At 39.0% G+C, this 23921-nt stretch overlaps 1 protein-coding gene and 1 long non-coding RNA gene across 2 annotated transcripts in view; both read left to right on the top strand.

Annotated features, from left to right (window-relative positions):
• LOC307007574 (NACHT, LRR and PYD domains-containing protein 3-like) overlaps positions 1 to 19322 on the top strand; it is an 85613-nt gene extending 66291 nt beyond the window's left edge. The window contains exons 11-14 of the mRNA XM_079629725.1: positions 4157 to 4330; positions 9254 to 9427; positions 16467 to 16628; positions 17423 to 19322. Coding sequence (XP_079485851.1) covers positions 4157 to 4330; positions 9254 to 9427; positions 16467 to 16628; positions 17423 to 17429 — 517 coding nt within the window. The 3' untranslated portion in view covers positions 17430 to 19322. The remainder of the gene's footprint in view (positions 1 to 4156; positions 4331 to 9253; positions 9428 to 16466; positions 16629 to 17422) is intronic.
• On the top strand, positions 10539 to 14672 carry LOC307007583. The gene is made up of 3 exons (XR_013799642.1): positions 10539 to 10682; positions 12769 to 13341; positions 13898 to 14672. It is a non-coding gene; the product is annotated as an uncharacterized lncRNA (long non-coding RNA).
• Positions 19323 to 23921: the final 4599 nt, after the last annotated feature.

Raw genomic sequence — 23921 nt, 5'->3', positions numbered from 1 at the left:
GATATATTGTCAAAAGTAGAATTAGAAAAAGGGCGCCTTCTTGTTGTAAAAACAAAAATTGATGAATATAATTTCATATTTGTTAATATTTATGCTCCAAACATAGGTGCAGATAGAATAACTCTATTTAAAAAACTGAGTGAATATTTGAAAAATGTGAACGCTGATGATTTTCTGATATTAGGAGGTGACTGGAATAATACAGTTGATTTTACTTTGGACAGGAATAATGCTGAACCAGATTTTGAATCGCCTGCTTTGTTAAAAAATATCCTTTGTCAAAATGATTTGTTGGATGTGTGGAGAGAGAGGAATTTAAAAGTTAAACAATATACTTGGAAAAAATGTCACAAGAGAGAATTAGTGCTGCTAGATTAGACATATTCTATGTTTGTAAAAAAACTAATAACAGGATTGTGGCTGCGAGCATTGTACCATGTGGTTTTTCAGACCATTATTTTGTTACTTGTAATTTGATTTTGTCACAGACACAGTGCTAGAGTCCTTACTGGAAACTGAATGTACGTTTATTACAGGAGAAAGACTTTAGTGAAAGATTTAAATACTTTTGGGAGTCTTGGGTCTCTCAGAAAGGGGATTATGAAAACCTAATTCAGTGGTGGGAATTGGGAAAAACACAAATTAGAATATTTTGTCAACAGTTTTCTTCTTTCACAACACAGATTAAGAAAAAAGTCAATGAATTAGAAAAGGAAATTATACAGATTACATCTAATATGGTGCTGCAACCAGATACTGTGATGGCTGAGAATTTATGTGAGAGAAAGAATACGCTTAACTCTCTATTACAAGTGCAAGCGAAAGGGGCACTTATAAGATCACGTTTTTTGTCAGTCCATGATATGGATGCACCAACTACTTACTTTTTTAATCTTGAAAAAGTCTCAAAAAAGCAGAGTGTAATGCATTGTCTGACATTCCCTGATGGGTCTAAAACGTCTGACCCTAAAAAGATGAGGAAAATTGCTGTGGACTTTTATTCAGAACTTTTTAGAGCTGAAAAGTGTGATTCACAGAGTACATCGGACTTGTTTGATCAACTTCCTACTCTTAATGGAAAACAACGTGAACGTTTGGACAGTATTTTTTCTTTTCAAGAATTGACTGAAGCTGTACAACAGATGAAACCCGGTCGTGCACCAGGTATTGATGGTCTGCCGGGGGAATTCTATAAAGTCATGTGGGGTACTATAGGTCAAGACTTTTATGAGGTTGTACAGAAATGTTATGAGGAACAAAAACTTCCTAAGAGCTGTCAGAGGGCTGTGCTTGTTCTTATTCCAAAAAAAGGAGACATAAGTCTCATGAAGAACTGGAGACCCGTTTCCATTCTCACGACTGACTATAAAATTTTGGCAAAAGTTTTGGTCAATAGATTGAAGTGTGTTTTGGGAGATATCATACATAAAGACCAATCATACTGTATTCCAGATAGAACTATCTACGATAACATTTTTTTAGTGAGAGATTTACTAGATTATTGTAAATTAAATGGTGTCAACTTAGGTCTTCTATCATTAGATCAAGAGAAGGCATTTGATCGTGTAGATCATGAGTATTTATTTAAAACACTAAAAGCTTTTGGTTGTGGTTATGGTTTTCTTTCCTGGATTAAGACACTGTATACAAATGCTTCGTGTTTAGTAAAAATTGGAGGAGGTTTAAGTCCACCAATACAAATGCAAAGGGGAATCAGACAGGGATGTCCTTTGTCTGGTCAGTTGTATGTAATGGCAGTTGAACCTTTGTTGTGTCTTTTTAGGAGAAATGTGTCTGGTATATGTATAAGTAACAGTATTCATAATGAAATTAAGCTGACAGCATATGCAGATGATATCACTGTATTTGTTAGGAACCAAACAGATGTAAACACGATTAAGAAGTGTCTTTGTTTATATGAAAAAGCATCATCTGCAAAGTTAAATTGGAGTAAAACGGAAGCTTTGTGTTGTATTGAACATTCAACAGAGGTCTTACCAGTTATTCCTGAAAGTGTAAAATGGGGAAAAATAGGATTTAAATTTTTAGGGATTTATTTAGGGAGTGAAGAGTTTCAAAAAAAGAATTGGGAGAATGTAAAGGATAAAGTATGTGCTAAGTTGTCTAAATGGAACCGGTTGCTGCCTCCGCTATCGTATAGGGGAAGAGTGCTGGTCATCAACAACATAGTGGCATCCACCCTGTGGCACAGGCTAAATGTTCTGGACCCACCAATGGACTTTTTTGTGGACATCCAGAGAATTATTGTTAATTTTTTCTGGACTGGAAAACACTGGGTGAAAGAAGCAGTGTTGTATCTACCAGTTCATGAAGGTGGGCAAGGCCTAATTGAATTAAAATCCAGGTATGCGGCTTTTCGTCTAAAGACTGTCCAAAGGTTTCTTTACCATCGAGATCAAAACTGGATGGAAGTGGCATGTGCCCTCTTGAAGAGGGTTGGTCGGTTGGGTCTTGACAGACATCTGTTCTTAATGAACTTGAAGAATATGGACCTTAATGGACTTCCATCTTTTTATGCTTCAGCTTTACAAGTGTGGCAGATTTTTTCTGTGGAAAGAGTTAACGTCTGGACTTTGGAAGAACCTCTGTTTTTTAGCAGACTTTTGTCTATTGAACTACTGAATTCAGTCACGCTACGGAATAATCTGATAAAAGCTGGCATTTGTAAAATTGGACATTTAAAGATTACCAACGAGTGGATTACAGCGGAAGAATTACATCTTAAAACAGACATTCGGTCTCTGCGAGTTCTTCAAAGATTACTGGAAAAAATAAAGAATCTTTTGCGTCTTCAGTTGTTTCATCTGGAGAACTTTGATGGATTATTCCCTGAAATACAAGTGTCTGCAGAAGTGGGAGATTGGGAAGAGACTGAAGGGAGTCTATTGACTTTTAGAACACCTGAACTCGGAAACTTTGAACTTTTTTCCAAGAAAGCCATGTACATGATTTGTGTTAAAGCTCTTAATTTAAGAGCTCTGGACAAAGTGATCGAGTCTAAATGGATTGCAGTGGCTGAGCAAGGATCTTCCCCGAAACGTAGTTGGGGGTGCCTGTATAAGAAGCCCATTGAAAAAAGATTAGGTGATTTTCAGTGGCGGATTGTACATTGGGCAATAGCCACAAACAGATACAAAGCGCATCTGAATCCTTTGCATAGTGTAGATTGTAGTTTTTGTGGGGACTCTGAAACTGTTAATCATCTTTTTGTTGAATGTTCAAGATTAGGTGAACTTTTTTGATTGTTAAAGGTAACAGTCTCACCCCAAAACGTCACATACTGACGGGTCTTGACCATACGGCAACATACGACGAAAAGGGTACCCTTTAACGTCCATGTGTGACGATTCGGGTTATGGGTAGGTTTAGGTATGCGTTAGGGTACCGCTAGAAGGCGCTGCTGGTGCGCTTATGTTTGCGTCTCATATTGACGTTATAGGGGAACCCTTTTCGTCGTATGTTGACGTATGGTCAAGACCCGTCAGTATGTGACGTTTTGGGGGTTAAACCGGGCTGTTAAAGGATGTTTGCCAAAGGTTAGGTTTTTTGTTTACTAATGGGTTATTTATATTTGGCCCCAAATAATGTGTTGCAAATAAACAAAAAGTTGTACTATTGAATTTTATTTTTGGTAAAGCAAAGATGGCAATTTGGTTAACAAGGAAAAACAAGACTCTTAATTTAGGTGGAGTAGATCCAGTGAATATGTTGAAAGGTTTTGTGAAGGGACGTTTGATGCTGAAGTTTGATTATTATGAAATGGTAAATTATATTGAGACCTTTTTTCTGATGTGGGGAACAGAAGGTGTGTTGTGTAAGCCCAGTGAAGGGCAAGGATATCAGATAAGTTTTGGAGTGTTATAAAAGGGAAGTTGTGTTGTATTATTATTGTTTTTTTCTCTTTCTTTTCTCAGAATTTTAATGTATTTGAACATTGTTTTAAGGTGTTGGAATATATTTAATTTTTTTTTGTTTAAGTTTTGAATAATTTAATGTAAAATAAATCAGATTTTAAAGGTCTCTCTCTCTCTCTCCCTCCCCCCCTCTCCTCTCTCTCTCTCTCCCTCCCCCCCTCTCCTCTCTCTCTCTCTCTCTCTCTCTCTCTCTCCCTCTCTCTCTCTCTCTCCTAATGTAGGTTAAGATGCTGTAATATGACAGCTGAAGGATGTTCTGCTCTGACTTCCGCTCTGAACTCAAACCCATCACACCTGAGAGAGCTGGAGCTGAGCTGGAATACACTAGGAAACTCAGGAGTGAGAAACCTCCGTGATCTACTGATGAACCCACAACTCAAGCTGGAGAAACTACAGTTAGTATCATTATACTGTACAGCAGTCACAGTGTGATTAAAGTTTGCTGTTTATTTTATTTTAAGGCAACTGGAATCGAGTCTCATCATTTATAGCACTGCACTCTCTGGTGTTTCTCCATCTGAAGAAAGATTCAGAAATACTATTAACGGCTTGTTATGTGTATCAGTAGAAAGAGCTTTAAACTTTGAAGCATTTGAAACTTTGTGGCTATAAAATAATTTTTTTATCACAGTCTACAGTCTCACAGTCTACGTGCTCGCAACATTGTAACAACGTAGAATTGTAAGACGGGTCAGGGCTGTAGCAACGTTGGTGCACGACATTCAGCAACTGAGAGACGACGTTCTGACAAAAATTATTTTAATGCTAGATAGGGCTATAGATATCCCCCATTAAGCATTTTGTGTTTTGAGGTTTATTTTTAATTAATCAGATGTTAAAGGAGAACTCCGGGCAATTTTTAAGTTAATCTTGATCGTTGCTAAACGCATCTTGTTGTCATGTAAGGACCCTGTTCATGTTGGACAGACATTTTAATTGCATGTTGTGTCTGTTAAGAGGCACAGAAACACTCTTTATGAATATGCCCCATAACTGCCGTTAGCTGAGTGAGCTCTGGGCATTAGCGGTAGCAGCTCCGTGTTGCAAGCACCAAGAATCCAGTTTGGTTTTTTTTCTATAGACAGTACTCACAAAGGTGTAACGATCAAGATTAACTTAAAAATTGCCCGGAGTTCTCCTTTATATAATGATATTCTTTTTAAATATTGTTTATCCCTATTATTATTTAATGGGGCTATCAGTAAATAAGCCTAATTATATTTTTTCCACCTGAGATTGCCATCACTAACCTTCGACCAGATATTGTCTTGTGGTCTGGATCAGCACGCCTTGTTCACCTGATAGAGTTAACAGTGCCATGGGAGGATGCTGTAGATGAGGCGTATGAGAGGAAGAAACTGCGGTATGCTCAGCTAGCCACTGAAGCGGAACAGCGAGGATGGAGAGTCCGGGTTTACCCAGTGGAAGTGGGTTGTCGAGGATTTGTGGCACACTCTACAACCCGGTTTCTTAGAGACGTCGGATTCAGGGGCCAAGAGTTGCGTCGCACAGTGAAGAACTTATCTGAAGCAGCAGAAAGGAGCAGCAACTGGCTGTAGGTTGAGACGGAAAGATTCTGGCTGGGGATCTCAAGCACAATAGAAAGAAAGAAACGCTGATGTACCTAAGCTGGGCTGAGTTGAGTGGGGGACGGAGGGGGGTGATGCTGGGACGCCGTTTTTCGGTTTTTTGAAGCGAGTTGTTCTGGAAGCAATTGTCCTGTAACGCCTCCCAGAAGGCAGTAACTGGAAGGCGTAGTGTGCAGGGTGGGAGATATCAGAAATGATCTTGTGGGCTCTGCGTAGTGTCCGTTTGTGGTAGAGTGATTCAAGGGATGGTAGAGGTGAACCAATGACTTTGGATGCTCAGTTGATGATACGCTGTAATTTCTTCCGGGAAAGTGTGATAAGACTGCCAAACCAGACTGTGATGGATGTGGTGAGGATGCTTTCAACGATGGCCGTATAGAAGCGGAGCAGGAGATAAGACCTTATTCTGAACTTCTTGAGCTGTCGGAGATGGAAAAGTCTTTGCTGGGCTTTTTTGTAAATATGATCTGTGTTGGTTTTCCATTTAAGGTTATTGCTGATATGGGTCCCAAGGAGTTTGAATGTATCAGTGATGGAGATGGGTTCACCTTCAATGAGCACAGGAGTTTTGGGGGATGGCTGACGTCTTAGGTCGACGATGAGTTCTTTTGTTTTTGATGTGTTGAGTAGAAGATCACCTACAAGAGTAGTCTGTACACCAGGTCACTGCTTGGTTGATATGTTCACGGTATGTGGTTTCTTGGTTGTTGGTGATGAGTCCTATAATAGTTGTATTGTCCGCATATTTGAACAGGCTGATAGAACTATGGTGTGATGTGAGCTGGTTTGTGTAGAGAGAGAATAACCAGGGTGAGAGAACACAGCCTTGAGGTGCGCCTGTGCTGAGAAGCAGAGGGGAGGATATTATGTTGTTAATCTTTACCTTCTGTTGTTCCAGAGAAAACTGTAAATCCAGTGACAGATGCATGGGTCAATATTCATGTCCAGTAATATATTGAACAGTTTGGCCGGGTTTTGTATTAAATGCAGAACTGAAATCCATGAACAGGATGCGGGCATATGTGTTTGCGGAGCCGGACTCAAGGTGGTTCAGTATGTGATGAATTGCTAAGTTGACAGTGTCCTCAACTGACCTTTTGGCTCTGTATGCAAATTGGAATGGGTCCATGAAGGGGGTGGTGACGGTTTTTAGGTGATTGAGTAAGATGCGCTCAAATGATTTCATGACTGCTGATGTCAAGGCAATAGGTCTGTAATCATTGAGGCAGGAGATGGTCTTGGTCTTGGGAACCGGAATAATAATGGATTCTTTGAAGCACTTGGGTACTGAGTTTTGACAGAGGGAGGTATTGAAAATGTCGGCGAAGACTCCAGCCAGTTCTGCAGCGCAGTGGTGGAGAACACTGGGGCTGATGTTATCTGGGCCAGGGGCTTTATTCCTCTTAAGTCCCCTGAAAATTTTCCTCACCTCCTCCTCGCAAATTATAAAAGGGGGGGAGGGGTAGCCGGTACCTGCTCAAACCTCCCATAAAATAAGTGTGGGGGTGGGTTTCTTTTTGTAATTTGTCATGTTTTGAAGTTTTTTCCAAATAAAACGTGTGTCATTAGTGGTGATTTGTTCTTCTAGTTTAGTACCATAGTTGGATTTGGCTCTCCTTATAGCAGATCTCAGTTTGTATTTGGCAGCCATATATTGTTCTTTGTTTCCTGATAGATGACCTGCATTTTTCTCCTTTCTTAACTGTTTAATGTCCTTGTTAAACCACGGTTTGTTGTTATTGTAATGTTAGATTTTTTTGAGTGGTATGCACAGGTTCGTGCAGTAATTGACGTATGATGTTATTGCGTCGGTGACGTCATGGAGATCACCTGCTGCACGGAAAACTTCCCAATCTGTGCACGCGAAACAACCACGAAGTTTTTCGATGGCCTCAGAGGACCAGCACCGGACGAGTTTACCGAAACGTAGTTATACAAATTCCTTTTAAGTATTATAAATAAAACATAAAAAGCAAAGGCAGATAAAGGTCGGTAACCGGAATCAGTCCTTAAACATCCACAAATCCAGAGAAGCAAACAAACGAATGAGACTAAATAGCAGAAAAATCAAATGAAAAACTAAACCGTGCGAGCGAGGCTACATTAGTCACATTAGAAAATGAAGTTGTAGATTGTATTTGTATAATTATGTATCTTGGCTAAATTAAACGCAATACTCGCGTATCCTTGCTCGAGGAAGAATGAGACAACACAATGAGCCAACGGGCGGTTGAATTTTAAAAGGCTGATTTTCCCGCTTCAGGGACGTGACAAGTGACGAGTACATTATGTAGTCCAGTGGTTGTCAAGACACCCTCGGCACAACCTTAAGAATGGTGGTTTAATGTCAACATTGTGACAACGCTGTAACAACCTTCACCACACAACGTAGTTATAGCAACCTTTTGGCCATGTTGTTAGAAGGTCGGGTACGTTGTGCCAACGTTCTGTGTTTGCTGGGGAGAGGCTGTGTGGTGAATAAGTCCCGGTTGAAGGGCGTTGTTAGGCTCGACGTGAAGCGGAGTTAGCCGTGACTTATTCACCACACAGCACAGCCTCGAGTACCTTATTGCTTTTATAAAAAGCTTACCACACAGTACAAAAATTAAAGCCGAAAAATATCTATCTATGCAACTTGCATGAAGTAGAATCACTAAAAGCCTTCCTTCCGCTGGAAAAAATAGTCCCTGACCGTAAACAGCAACAGAAGTTACATACATTATTTCTCCATTAGATGGCGGCAAAGACTGTCTTCATGAGTGAGTCAGTCAGTAGAGAAGACTTTTACATTGAAAGGACTCAAACTTGTGATCACGGAAAAGCAAGACGCAACTGACAGATGACTAGCGTGTCACGGGAAAACCCCTTCACTGTTAAAAGGACAAGATATCGCTGCGGACATTCAAACTGATGTTTTATTACGAATATAGGACGGACCTGAAGGAAAATGCTGTATTTACTGTAAATGCAGGAACACTCGCTTACTCGATCTCTCACAATACTCCACTCTATAAGCTTATCAATAAACAATATCAATGAGATCAAACATGTTTACGTTGCTAAGAGTGGTTGCTAGGGGTGTTGTGTAGTGATACATAGAACCGTTGGGTGAAGCGGTCATAGCCGTGTTTCACCGTGAACAAAACACAGATATTGACCAATCAGAATCAAGGACTGGAACTAACAGCTTTATTATTAGATGTAAACTACACTTTAAAATGACTTTAAATAAATTGTGATTCATGTACAAGATTTTCTGATGATGAAAATGTGAAATCAGTCCATTTAAATGTTAACTTGTCTATTGTTTGTATATTGATCCTATATATTAATCTACAGTGATAAATTCACTTATTTGTGGAGTGAGGACGGATCCAGACTTGGATTGTAACTAGTTTCCTCAAATGCTCCTGTCTTTGATTATTCATATCATTAAGTTTCCATGATGTTGCTGGTGTATTAGTGACTGAATGGCATTTATTAATGATGCTTTTAACTCACACATGAACTGAACATGGATCTGAGTCATTTTCTCTTTCTGTCTTCAGTCTGAGTAGATGCAGTATTACAGAGAATCAGAGTCTCATCCTGACTTCAGCTCTGAAAATATAATGGATGTGTTACGGTTAATGTTTATATAGTCTAATTATAAATTAAGGTGTGCTAAAGGTCTCTCTCTCTCTCTCTCTCTCTCTCTCTCTCTCTCTCTCTCTCTCTCTCCTAATGTAGGTTAAGCTACTGTGGTATGACAGGTGAAGGATGTTCTGCTCTGACTTCAGCTCTGAACTCAAACCCATCACACCTGAGAGAGCTGGAGCTGAGCTGGAATACACTACGAGACTCTGGAGTGAGAAACCTCCGTGATCTACTGATGAACCCACAACTCAAGCTGGAGAAACTACAGTTAGTATCATTATACTGTACAGCAGTCACAGTGTGATTAAAGTTTGCTGTTTAGTTTAAGTTACACCGTTTATACCGTAGGTTTGCATCTGGAGTCTCATTTATACACATCATACAGCTCAAATAGTCACGTGTCATGTCATTATAAAGAGTAGAATACAACAAACATAATTGTGTTGGGCTTTGACCAAACTTGAGCGAGTTTTTGTACGTGAAGCCCCGCGAGACCCGTATGTAAATAATAAACAGATGCAGCATTTATGCCACTTTTTCTCTCATAACTTCATGAATTATGCTCCGATCATCTGAACTATAATCCGTGTAGCGCTCCCCTCAGTATGTATATTGATGAGGGCAGGACTTTTGGGTTCTTTAAAGATATTTATCAAATGTGTCTTAACTCTGATTAACTCAGTTTTAAATGTTATCTTGGATCTCTCTTTTAAAGTACACACATGAAATGTTTTCTAACCTACCTACGAATTCACCTTTCCTAAGTTATAGTTTTAATAAAGATTTTTAACCATATGTGTCTCTCAGAATAAAATGATAAACTCTGTCCAGGTAGCTTAAGTAATAAAGTAACACAACACAAGGTTTTAGAAAAATATATCTCAATTATTTACTCAATAAAGAAATTATTATCTCCAATGAAGTAATAAAATTAAATAAGAAAATAAAATACAGATATGATTGTTCTGTTTTAAACCTTCAACATAAAATGTCCCTCTTTTTAAAGGAAAATACTGTCAATACTGTACCATATATAAATGCACAGAAAACAATTTAAATCCTATTAACCTTCAACTGGATTAATTCAGAAAACATAAATGAACCAACTTCAACATCACTTAAACCAACATACTTTGTGGGCCCACAGTCCCAGATAGCAAGCACAGTTGGGCCGATTCCGGCTGAAATGCGTCATTGTCGGCTCACTGTCGGCATCGGTGAACAGATAATGGGCCAGATCCGTGCCGACCGCGCGCAACACATCTGGCTTACAAACGGCTTTTCCTGTATGGGCCAATATCGGCTGAAAGCAGTTGTACTGGTGTCAGGTCCATACTCGGTGTAACGTTAGCTGTGTGTATTTACCGTCGGCCCGAGTTCGTTTAGTCACAAGCGGGCCACTACTAGAATTAAGGAACTCCGCCGCCTGAAGAAAGGTTTTGGCGGTTAATTTAAATCCTGAGGAGGATCATGCAGACGCAGACCATCGTGTTCGAGAGGAACCATTCAGCTGAAAAAACGAGTAAGTAATTTAATTATTTTATTGTTCTAGTGTTGTTTGATGTTTTAATTGTCAAGATAAAAAAAGTATTTTTCAATATCTAGATGTTTGCGATGATAATTTCATAACGTCAGAATAACGTTACCCATTCGGTCCCGGAGAGTGTTGATGAGAAGGCCTACGGTCTCTTTTTAGGAGTATAGGTGATTTATTTATTAGAAACTGTGCTACTGTGCTGTATCCAGTGCACTGAAATGTTGGTTATGAAATTATATTGAATTCACCTTTGGCTAAGCCCCGCCCCCCTTAGTTACTGTTGCTACCTCCGACAACTTCATCTGGGCTCTGGTTTGGTATTAACATGGCTTATGCTGTGACGGCTCTTCCTGCTGAAATTTGATCAAACTTTTATAAAGCAGCAAATAAAGTGTCCGATAGAAGTAGGCAAAAGTGTCTGCAGTGTGCGTTTGAAGGCTTTATTCAAGACATACCGGTGAAACGTGAGCAACAACAAGGCATCCAAATAGAGGCAAAAGCATAACGGTCACAGTCAAAAAATGACCCACCGCATATCCTAATGGAGACGGAGACTGTGACTCACAATATCAGGAGAAACACTGTTCATGCAAAGCTGGGTAGGTCTCTATTCACTTCTATAATCGTTATTATTTACAAAGCAAACGGACTACGCGAGTATAAAGCTGTATTTATTAGCAGCGTGTGCTAGCGTATCAACAATTAGGGCAGAGAACCGAAATCATAAATCTAAACCAGCATAAAACTGTCTAACTATAACTTCACAGTAAGGTTAAAAGCTAAATGAATCTTAGAGCAAAAGTGTGCTTGTTGATCCTTGAGGGGTTTCGCTGACTGAGGACGTCCACACAGTTTAATCCAAAGACGACACTTGTCAGTATTTAACTTCGGTTTTGGGAAGGGGAAAAAACGGACACCCCCCTCCAACCTCTCTGGGAAACACGTATCTGTGTTACAAATGCCTCCGGCACAACGTTTAACCATATTTTTTATAAAACGACGACGTAATAGCCTGCCGAGACCAAAAATATGAGCCGCCTGCGTTGAAGTCAATGGAGCGCCGTGAAAAAGTGTCGGACCCTCTGTGGGAGCTCGTTCTTGGCTGCGCTGTGATTGGTCAATATACATTCTAGGGCGTGGCTTAGCCAAAGGCGAATTATATTCCATTTTCTTTGCTAAAATTTAGTCAATTCGTCTTTTTCAACGAGTGATTATCGAATAGGAGTCGGATGACACTTTCGGCGCCATAGTTCTCTACGTTATACAGGTTAACGTTACTCATTCTGATTTGATTCACTATAACTTTCAAAAGAGTCATTTGGAAAAGCGTTATAACAAAAGAGAAGCTGCACAATAAATGCAGCTTAACGTTAGATTCATTGTCTTTGGCACGTCTTGTGTTATTGAATGTAACTGTTAACGTAATCTGCTTTAGAGCAGGTGCACTTTAGAGTGAAAGAAAAATATTAAAGCGTATAATGTTATTAAAATGGTAGTTCTTAACATTTTACTGCAGTGGGGATGTTACTATATGATTATGAACGAACATAAGTTAAACTGAAGTTTCATCTGAACGCACTGTTTGGAATCTGACAACACTTTTTACAGGTATTTTGGTAACACTACAGTGAGGTTTCATTCGTTAATATAAGTTAACTACATTAGTTAACATGTACTAAGAATTCACAATACTTAAGCATTTATTAAGCTTAGTTAATTTTCATTTTGACATTTACTAGGCTAATACATTATTAAAATCAAAAGTTGTATTTGTTAACATTAGTTAATGCACTGTGGACTAACAACAAGATCAAGCATTGAACAGTTGTATTTGTATTAACTAATGTTAACAAAGATTAGCCTAATAAATATTGTAACAAATTTATTGTTCATTGTAAATGTTAGGCTAGTTAACACATTAACTAGCCTAATTTTAGCAAATGAGACCTTATTGTAAAATGTTACAGATATTTTAAACTGCTGTGTGAACTCTGGCAACACTATTTGTCAAACCTGATTTGTCAAAAATATTTAATATTGACCTCACAATGTCTATTCCTTCATTTAAAAGATGCAGTTGAGAGAAACCCTCATGGCTAATGCTGCTGAAGTGGAGATCGAGGATCATGAACCGGCAGCAGCAGATCGAGAGGCAGAAACAAGATAAGTTTAAATCTATATTAAAAACACACCTCTTTAACCTAGCATAAACATAACACATTCACATTTCTATAATTCACATGCCTTAAAGGATTTTTAGGCTGCATAAATTAGGTCAACCAGAACCGAAACACTTCCCATAACACCGAATGTACTTGTTACATCGTAAGAAGAATGCATCTACGCTAATGTTAGTCTCTGTCTCATTCTTATTCCAAGGTTAGGGTACTGTAGTCAGCAAGAACTAGTCGGCATCCAGACCAGATAGACCTGCACCCTAAGATGACCACAGTGCAGCCCTGAATGCCAGACGAGATCACAACTAGACAAGATCTAGAAACAAACGCCTGTGAAGACCTCGTTGACACAACAGGCCTCAGCACAGTCATCGGATCAGATCCACGAGAGCCAGACCAGTCTTCCGCACAGACCCAATGGCCAGCTTCATCTCCCCTCTCACCAACGCCGGCGTGATCTCATCAAGGTAAAAGAGTAGCAAAACTCAAGAGCACGTAGATGTGAATTTGAGAACTTGTACAATAAATATTTCTACTGGAAAACCTGTTGAATGTTGAGATGTGCACTCGCAGACAATAGTCACAAACCTGTATTCTGAATTTGAAGCTGCAGACAAGAAGTCACCAATGTGTAAAATGCCATTTATAGAAATACAATGACAGACACAAACTTGTATTCGCTCATTCACATTCGCAGTACAACCTCAATTAGGCATTAGCAAATTCTCAAATCTGCCATTGCAATTGCAATCCTTCACGCATTGACTTTGCAACTATTTTTGCGATATATTCGATGCGTAACTAACGTGTGCATTAGCAAACTGAGTGGCGTTGAGAGAGAAAGGCGGGGCAATTAAAAAAATTGCAATGGCAGATTTGAGAAGTTGCAAATGCCTAATTGATGTTTTCACGTTGGAGCTGTGAGTGTAAATTTTATTGTACAAGTACAAATATTTATTGTACAAGTTCTCAAATTCACATCTACGTGCTCTCAAGTTTTGCTACTCTTTTCCAATCTTCAAGCAAAAGGAGCTGAATAAAATACTCTGAATGATATCAATCCACAATCTGACTTATGAAGCAGTCTGAATCCTAACACACACCATGTTCGTTGTTTGGCCAGAGGAGGACTGCCCCCCCGACTGAGCCAGGTTTTCTGTCTTCATTCTGTCACTGATGGAGTTTGGGTTCTTGCCACTGTCACCTCTGGCTTGCTTGGTTGGGGACACTTATTCTTGATATTATTGATCTGCCTGCATTGACACCATTATATGAGAACTGAACTGAGCTGAACGATGACATCACTGTTTTCTGCAGAGCTGCTTAATAATGAAAATTGACTCTTTTTATAATTGATATACTTTATACAGTTATTGAACAGAACAAAATCAACACTGTACTAAATTCAGCTGAACAATGAACTCTGTTTGCATCATTGATCATTTTCCTGTTTAACCCTGTAAAGGTGCTTTGAAACAGTCATTACTGTATATAGTGCTATATATTTAATGGTGACTTGACATTTGTAAAAGGAGTTTATTTAGTGTTAAAGAGAAAAGAGTGAAAGAGTTTGTGTGTGAAAGAGAATGAGTAAATATAATTTACCTGTTATTTTGTGGTTTAAAATTTTCGTTGTTAATTAATGTTAATATCATGTATTTGTTCATTGTTAATACATGTAATTGTTAATTAAAGTGTTAATTTTATAATAAAAATCCTTAATCTTTTTAAATGGTTGAATTTGTGCTTCACTGCAGTTTCTGTACCAGGTCTGGCCCGGGGACCCAGCCGACTCTCAGCCAGATCTGTCTTACAGTGCCTGGGCCAGACCTGGGCCATATCAATAAATTAGAGTCATTTTAAAGGGTGTGGGCCACATCTGGGCCAGAGGAAGTTGTTTGAGTCCGTTTTCAGTGTGTGGGGCCAGTTCTGGGCCGGGGACCCAGCCAGAACTGGGCCAGAATTGAAGCAAGGATGAGGCCCAGAGGTGGGCCAGACAAATTTTGCTATCTGGGGTCCCACACACACCTTAAAGCAATCTAAAGCCGGCAACCAAATTAATATTAAACCAAAATACCGTAGCAGGCCTGATGCGGTGCTTGTGTTCGTTGTGGCCCAAAATGTAATGGCCGTTTCACTCGTCAGCGAGCAAACAAAATTAAGGATACCTTGAGATAATGTTTCTGTCCAGTTCTTTCTCCAACAGTCACAGGAGAAGGCTCAACATCCGATCAGCGTTTCAACACGAACTCCGTTGGTTTCTCTTTTCTCCACGTTTCCAGTAAAACTCACGAGAGAAGTCCTGGTTGCTCCAAGCTCTGTCTGAGTCTCTTTCTGTCTTCAGGTCGAAAGCAGCAGATAAACCCCTCGAACTGTTCAACTGAGGGAGTCAAACTTTAACTAGAAAATAACCGTTCACTTGTAATGAACGGACTCCAGCCTATATATCAAGGTGGCTAACGTTAATCGCTAGCCTTAGCAGTTCACAAAAGTAAACAGTGTCCGAACTTCGTGTAGAAATTCCTCCCGTTACTCAATATGCAGCGTGTCACTGGTTGTCGTGGAAACAATCATAAAACACAATTTACACACTATTTGTGCACTACTAATTCACAAATTAACTCAGAAAACCTCTGTGTCACGCTCACTCTTCTGCTTCACTCTCCTGCCTCGTCGGTGCTGAACTGAAAACAAAACAAAAACCCCGCCCTGACGGCCAAGCGCTATTAACCCCATAAATGCTGGTTTAAACAGTTTTTAGAAATACATTATCTTTTACATAAAACAATAAACCTATAATAATTTTTTTAACTGCTTTTAACATCTTTATCATAACTTTTTGAATTAATTTCAACCTTTTCAAATCACACTATTTATATGCTCTGACTATTAAATGATAGACCTACTACAAGTATCACTTATAACCTAATGCTTTTTTAACCGGGTTACATCCGTCACACAGATCTAAAGATATTCTCTCATGGAGTTATAACACATAAAACCCCACAGGTGTTGCTAAGTAAACTCAAATGTAGCTTTCTCGTGACATTTACGCTTGTAACTTCATGAAACATGCTCAGATCGTAGAAAATGGCTCATCATTACTCACAGTGGATGCTCCAGATTTATATGTGATCAACACCATGGATTATGTTAATTTTGGACTCAAGATATTCCTCACAGAGGAACAACAGTTTTAATAATGCCTTCCAGATGTCAAGCACTAAACAAAAAGGCTAGCTTGGTTCCAAATGCTGTAACTTTTGATTACTTTATGCTATCACCACATAATTTGATCCAGATGCAGATCACATGTAGAGGAATATATAGTTTCCTCATGCCTTATTTCCATCCTGAGTTAATACATGTCAAATAAGAAATATATGTAAAATTTTCCTTGAGCACACTTTTGTTGTCTTTTATCAGCAGTGTCTCTATCAGCAACTTTTCTATCAAATGATAGATTTTAACTCTCCCTGATTTAGTTTTGGCGTTTTTAGTCTTTACTTGTGTGTGTGATTAAATGTCAAATTCTTCACATTATTGATCTGTTTGTAAGATAATCTCTCTTCCTCTGTGTGTGTCTTTCTAGTCTGCAAGGCTGTGGAATTACAGATGTTTCTTCTTTAACTCGGTCTTTGACTGACTCAAAAGCACTGCAGTTTCTAAAAGAGCTTGATCTGAGCCACAATAAGATAGGAGACTCAAAGCAGCGGCTCAGAGACGAGCTACGAGACTCAAACTGTGTCCTGAGGTGAGGAAACATCACTTTATGATATTAAAGAGATCTTCATTTACCTCTGATGTGTGAACAAACCTTTCAAACATTCATTAAAGGACATTATCATTAAGCTTTATTGCAACACAGGGTTTGTGTGAGAACAAAATATAAAGTTGATTAAAATGTTTAACACAAAGGAGGAAAGAGGACAAAAGCTCACTGTCACAGCTTTATACATAAACACCTGCTTTATTAACTGTGTCAGTAATAGTGGATCATTTCAGTGTGAAAGCAGACTCGTCAGATTATAGTGAAGCGCTGCAGTCCTGCTAAACTCAGTGCAGTTCAGCTTCAGCTCACAGCGTCCAGCTCACATGAGAAACGTCTCTGTCACTGTGTGTTTTTACTGTGACGACAAGCAACACGTCACTCTACTTTACACTCTTTACTCTCAGTTATTTACTAAGAGCCCTACAAACATGTTTAAACTAGAAACTACAAACGGCTTTAACTCGTGGAAATTGAACTGAAAGGTTTTAACTGAAAATAACGTGTATTTGCTCCCTGTGGTTTATTCCATATACCGTACACTCATCAGTGTGTGTTTCTCCTTTACAGAGACTCAATAGGAGTCGCAGGTCCTTCTGCTGTCACAAACACACACACACACACACACGAACCTCATTCATGTTCTAAATCTATTATACCTAAAACTCAAATATTGTTTGAGAAATATCTCTGCAAGATAATGGAAAGTCATTAAATAAGTATTTTTCACTTTGCTCCACTGAACACTGATTGTTTTCTCTTCTGGTTTCACCTTACAGAGTTTGAGATCGATCACCAAACGTCCTAATAAATCATTACATCAGTTTAAATCTGTGAAACGGAGATGAGAGGATCAGTGTCCATCAGGAGATCCACAGAAGAGCCTCATTACTGTCTATGAGGAGAAATACATGTGTGATTAATGTGTAAATGTGGTTCATACAGGTGGAAGAGACTCAACAATTAAATAAAGCAGCATGTGTGATAGCATGCGTATCAGAAACATGTGATATTGAATGATAAATGTTGGTTTAGTATTCAGCAAATGTTGGTTTAGTTTTATTTAAAGGTGGAACAGAGGAATGAGTTCAGATGAGTGTCTGCAGAAATCTTCAGGCTCTTCAGTTTAAGACCTACACATATAATGTCTGGATTAAACTGTACATCATTATAAAAAATATTTCTAATCAAAAATGTATATATATATTTTTTTACATTCTCACATACATTTTATGCATATAATATATTTGTTTGTTTGTTATTCTGTTTTATTTTATATTAAGTTAGCTATGTGTGTGTCTGTTGCTAATGCACACATATTCAGTATATTGTGTTCTGTGGATGGAGTCTCTTCTCTACAGACCAACTAAACATTTTTACTAGCTAATAGTATTGTGTACCTTTCACTTGCTCTGATCTAGATAGTCTAATATACATTTACATTCACATGTAAATAAAATGGCAAATATACAGTTAAAGAGCAATTATTTTTGTTTGAAAAGTTCACTTGCACTGTAAAAAAAAATGTAACCTCTCCAAGTCAAAATATTCTAGTGACTGGTCACATCTAAATTTTTTAATTGGCCCAAGTGAAATTCTGTAAAATAAATTGAATTAATTGTTGCAATAGTCTGTTAACATTAGCTCCATGAGAAAGAATATGTCAGACTAATTGAAAAATGTAGATGTGACCAGTCACTAGAAAATTTTGACTTGGGGATGTAATTATTTTTTACAGTGTGCCTGTTGTAAGTATTATTGAAGCTACATAAGCAGATCCAGAGTTTTAGACGTTAAACATAAAAGCGTGAGCGATCTTCAGATTTGTTTGAGAATAAACTGTGCTGGTCTAATATATAAAGACAGACATTTACCCATTGTATGTATATTTAAAGGGATAGTTCACCCAAAATAACATGTAAATTGTCATCATTTACTCGCCCTCATGTCATTCCAAAGATGTATGACATTCTTCTGTGGAAACACTAGAGAAGATATTTTGAGGAATATCTCAAGTGTCTCTGATTGGTTGCCAACATTCTTCAAAATATCTTCTTTATGTTTCACAAACGAAAGGAAGAAAGACAAATACAGGTTTAAAGCTACATGAGGGTGAATCAATGATGACAGATTGTATATTTTTGTGTGAACTATTCCCCTAACCTGGCTTTTAACACTTTTATCTAGCAACTTCAAAAAAATTTGGAAACTAAATTAAATGATACCATCAAAATTATATCATAAATTATATATATCTATAAGCATCAGAGTTTGCCTAATTAAACCTATTAAACCTCTCTTTAACAAAGTAAGAGTAAATCATTGTATTTGGACAGAATTGGCTGATTACAGTGATTTGGATGGACAGTCAGTGAGGTTTGTGACTCACTGAGGGTTTAAAAAGTCATGTGACATACAGCATGAGATGGGCAAATAAATGATTGTGTTTTCACTGTTCCTGGCTGATTATAGTTACTTTGCAATTCTCTTCCCGGTCTCCAGGGCACGACGGCCTCAAATGAGGGCATTAGAACAGCCATAAGCAAGAGCTAGTGAAATAAGCGGTGGCCCTTTAAGCCTCTGGGCCCTGAAGAAGTTTTGACATGCCCTGACATTTGTGCCTTTTCCAGTTGCTTAAAAACATATTTATGGCTAAAGTCTGATTATATTGTATTCAACACAAACGGCTACAGTAATATGTGAGCAACATGTACATAAAAGTTTGTAGTTTTGAGAAAATAACGTTTATGCATGTTTTTAAAATAAAATAAAATTGAAACTGAAATAAGGCCATATAACCCATAGTAAACATTTGTTCACAATCATTTTTTAGAAGACTTTTTTGTGCATCTTGTAACCTAGAGTTTTTCCATCAAACCGATGTGAAAATCATCCTGATCACTCATTCATACAAAACAATATAGTCATTTAACTTTTGTAAGACACTTAATTGTCAGAATGGCTGTGTGTGCGGAGGGCGTGAGACATCATGAATAATGCTGTGACTCACACCTGAAGACACAAAGACCCTCCCCTGGGAATATCATGAGGAATATGACAGAGGGAACTATAGAGAATGACTGTGAGGAGACTTAATGATTGAATGAGTTGTTTTGGCTTATTCACATGTAAGAGTTGAGAAATTAGATAAATGCCGGGCAGTCTACTTGAGGAATGACCACTCCCTGAGAGGACACAGGACCTTTCTGGAAATTAACAAGAGGCTCAGGCCGATTTGTACCTCAATTTGGCCCCGCGAGTGCTGAGAGTCACAGACACTTTCTGTTTGTATCTATTATCTTTGAACTGATTATGAAATTGGCATGATACATTTACCTGACATAATACATTGTAAACATTTACAAACATGTAAACAAAACCAAATAGTTTTATTCTAATTTACTCTGACATTATTTTCAGTAAAGAGTTGTAGCAAATTAGCTCAAAAGATATGGAGCATATATTATATTTAGGAACATAAATAGCCCTATATTAAAATAATATTAAATATCAATATATTAGGCCTATTCTTCATTCAGTTCCTTGCAACATAATCAGATTTAAAAAAGTATTTTTTTTTACTAATTATCAAAATAAAAATTACTATCGGTGTGATCGGTACATGATTGGAGCGTTTGGGCCATGAACTACAGAGCAGAACGCACAGCGCAAACACAGAGCGGAACATTGAGCAGAGAGCGCAGCAGTGCGCCGACACACACACACACACACACACACACACACACACACACACAAGGAGCAGAAAAGACCCGCTCGTGAAACCTGATCGCTGGACACGGAGCGGAGGGGGGGCATATTTTCGGCCTTTTTTCTATTTCAGCCAAAAAACGAAAATGCCTTTTTCCGATGATAATTTTCGGCGGACGAAAATTCGGTGCATCCAGCTTCCATGGTAGGCTATTTGAATTCAGCTTTGCTAATTGGACACAGCATCTTTGTTTTGTCAAACGCACCATCAGGGAACTGTTTAAATGCAAACATTCCTACTAAAACTCCATCCTTGCCCTTCTCCATCATGACGGGGGGACTTGGTTCGGCACACACACAATAGCAGCCGCAACAGGAAGTCATAAAAACGAGGCAAAAAAAAAAAATCCTGCGTCAATTGCGTTATTTTTTTAACACGTTAAACATCTCAAATTAATCGCAAAGATTAATGCGTTAATTCCCCCAGCCCTAAAATATTTGAATGTTTTAGAATTGACTTTAGCCGAATTAATAGTATAATTATTTTATCAGTTCATCCCATGGACAGAAAGTATAATCAATGATCAATTCTAGGAAATAAATGATCTTCCTGGCCAAGAAAGAATAACCTTTTCCAACTAAAGTAAATAAAGTACTAGCAGAGTAATAGCATAGGTATAGCTAGATCAAGATGTTAAAGTGACTTTGATATTTTTGTGAGTGGCAAACACAGAGACAGTAAAGCGTGGATATAATGGTTTAATAAACAAAACTACGGTAGGCTACAGACACAACTAAACTAAGCACAGATTGTATACAGAATCAAGAAAGTAAAGAAAAGTGAAGAAAGAGAGAGAGAAGAAAAGAGAATGGCAAGCTTACAATCAGTTAACCACAACCTACAAGAAACATCAGAGACCCCTTAGGCGATATCTTTTCCCTTCCAGGTTTAGTCACAGAACCTCACTGGAACACAAGAATACATCCACACAGAGCAAACTTGAGCTAAAACAAACATCTACTTGTGATTCTGTCACGGCTCCACCAGATCTACAGACTCCACCCACTCGTTCACTCTCCCCTGATTACTAATCACCACACCTGTACCTCGTCACCTGTTCACTATATACATTCACTTGCACCATTCTTCATTGTCTGATCTCGTTGCTCCATGGACACACAGACTCTACCTCGATCCTTACCTGCCATTCTCGTCATCCGATCCCGTTCCAAGAACCGTCTGCCATCTTCAGTGACTCTCATCTGTGTTTACCATCAGCCTCGTTCCGATCTCCATCTGTAAAGGACTATACTGTTATTCATCACCTAAGTTCCATTCATCTATCTTCATTGTGTTCAACTCACCATTTACATCTGCTGGTTTCTGTGCTTCTGTTCAAAATAAACTTTAGTATTATTTTACTCACCTGTCTGCTTCATCACTATCCGTGACAGAAGATCGGACCACAAGCAGAATCCCACGGAACCTGCTGCGGATCCACCCCGCGATCCGTTTGCTGAGTTGGTTCACACAGTCAGATTATCACTTCAGCCACCCTCTCTGAATAATCCACCTTCCCTTACCGCCGATGTTCACCACGCTGCTCATCCATCTCTTCTTCCGTCATCACCCATACCATCCGCTGCCTCTGCCAGTCCCATGGCCCGACCAGCGACATTCACCGGTGAGGCGGAGGACTGAATGCTCCCTGTACTTCGAGATGCAAGCTCATCAATTTCCCAGCGATTATGCCCGAGTGGCTTTTGTGATGACCTTGCTGTCTGGCCGCACACTCCAGTGGGCGCAATCACTGTGGAATTCCAACGCCCAAGTAACTAAATCGCTCAACAACTTCATCAGTAATTTCAAAGAGGTGTTCGGTCAAACCGCTTCGGAACTCCATCCACGATCAACTATTTAACCTGCGCCACGGTAAACAATCAGTCTGTTCCTATGCCTTACAGTTTCGTACCTTGGCGGCATCTAGTGGGTGGAATGAGACCAGGAGAAGGGCCTCATCTTCTTTCCGATCGCATGAAGATTCCGAAACAGCAGTCGCATCCTCTCAAACTGCGCTGCTTTCATGGACGACAGTGCCTTGACCGCAGCGGTCTCCTCAGGAAGCGCAGTCTTTGATATTTTAATACTTATCGTGTGTAGGTGGCTTTTTGATGACTCGTGGTCCTTAATTGCTTCTAATTTTAAGTTTTTAGTCCCGATTACAAAAGGATTTGACTTCGCTTTCTCTGAGCCATACACACGACAGTCACTGCATTACATTTGTTCTGTACTGCTGTCATAAATCAGCCACTCACGAACCTTGCCGTTGTCGCAGATTGTCCACTTTGAATTAAAACGTCTTCTTTTACTTTTCTTTGACTCATCCTCATCTTTTTGTTAGTTATTCGTTTCAGCGGGCCTCTTTACCCCAGTAATGTGCCGCAACATTTCACGGACTTCGTTGAAATGTAAAAGAACAACAGTTGCAAAAAACAACAACTAATGAATCATTCAATTCTCATTGACTACCTGCCAGTGGGGCAGGTTGATTGACAGTGTTACCCGCCAATTGCAGAATTCACCCGCATTTGGCACGTGGTCGGGTGTTAATTTCAGGCCCTGCACACACACCTGGATACAGTATGAATGACCACAGGACTTCACTCCAGCACCTGAATGGACATGCAGTTGACACGTCACACAAGGACAATGATAACACCACTCAGCCACAACAACTTCTGCTCAAGGACACAATCTCAGCTGAGCCCTGCCCACAGAGCTCACCACAGACAGACTGTGACATACTAGAACTGCTCCAAGATTCAGCACCCAAGGACGACTTCCTGGAAAACAGCCAGGGAAACCAGGACAATATATTACAGCCTCCGATAACACCAGAGACCCTCTCACCAGACACCAGGGCCGGCCCTGGCCAATTTGCTGCCCTAGGCAAGATTTCACCTGGTGCCCCTGGAATTTTGTTCATAAACTTATACAGAAACAAACTGCACAGCTTTGTCTTGTTTTTCTTTATTTTGAAAATATTTTGGAAACACACACACAACGTATTATAGGATACAATATAAATGTTTATATTATGTTAGTGCAGAAAAAACTATATTACAGAAACATTGCTGAAGTGGAGGGAAGAGATGTGCTTGATGCTGAATCGCTGGGCGGTGCTGAGATGGAGATGTCTGCAACAGGAGGCCCAGGATTTGCAGGGACGGGGTTCAGATATTTCAAAAGTGCATCTGAAGAGATAAGAGGAGGATTATATGTGACCATTAGGTGTTACATTTTATTATTAAAAAGCTGATGATAGTGAAACTATAAAAATATGGCAGCACCTAAACCACACTATAGCTTAAACACACAAACAGCAAGAATAATTACATCTGGTATTCATGCACAAAATTCTATTCATTGAGCACTTCTCTAGCATACAGTAGTTACATTTTCAAAATTAATTTTGAAAGTGTTTGTTTTCCAGTATATCTGGCATGGCAGCAATGTCCTACTAACTACACTTTATGATGTTATAACCATGAAACAGAGGAGAAACGTAA

The sequence above is a fragment of the Phoxinus phoxinus genome (assembly GCF_949152265.1).
Source record: "Phoxinus phoxinus genome assembly, chromosome: 12".
Lineage (NCBI taxonomy): Eukaryota > Metazoa > Chordata > Actinopteri > Cypriniformes > Leuciscidae > Phoxinus > Phoxinus phoxinus.
Note: the sequence above shows the minus strand (reverse complement) of the source record. Positions and strands in the feature narration are given on the sequence as shown.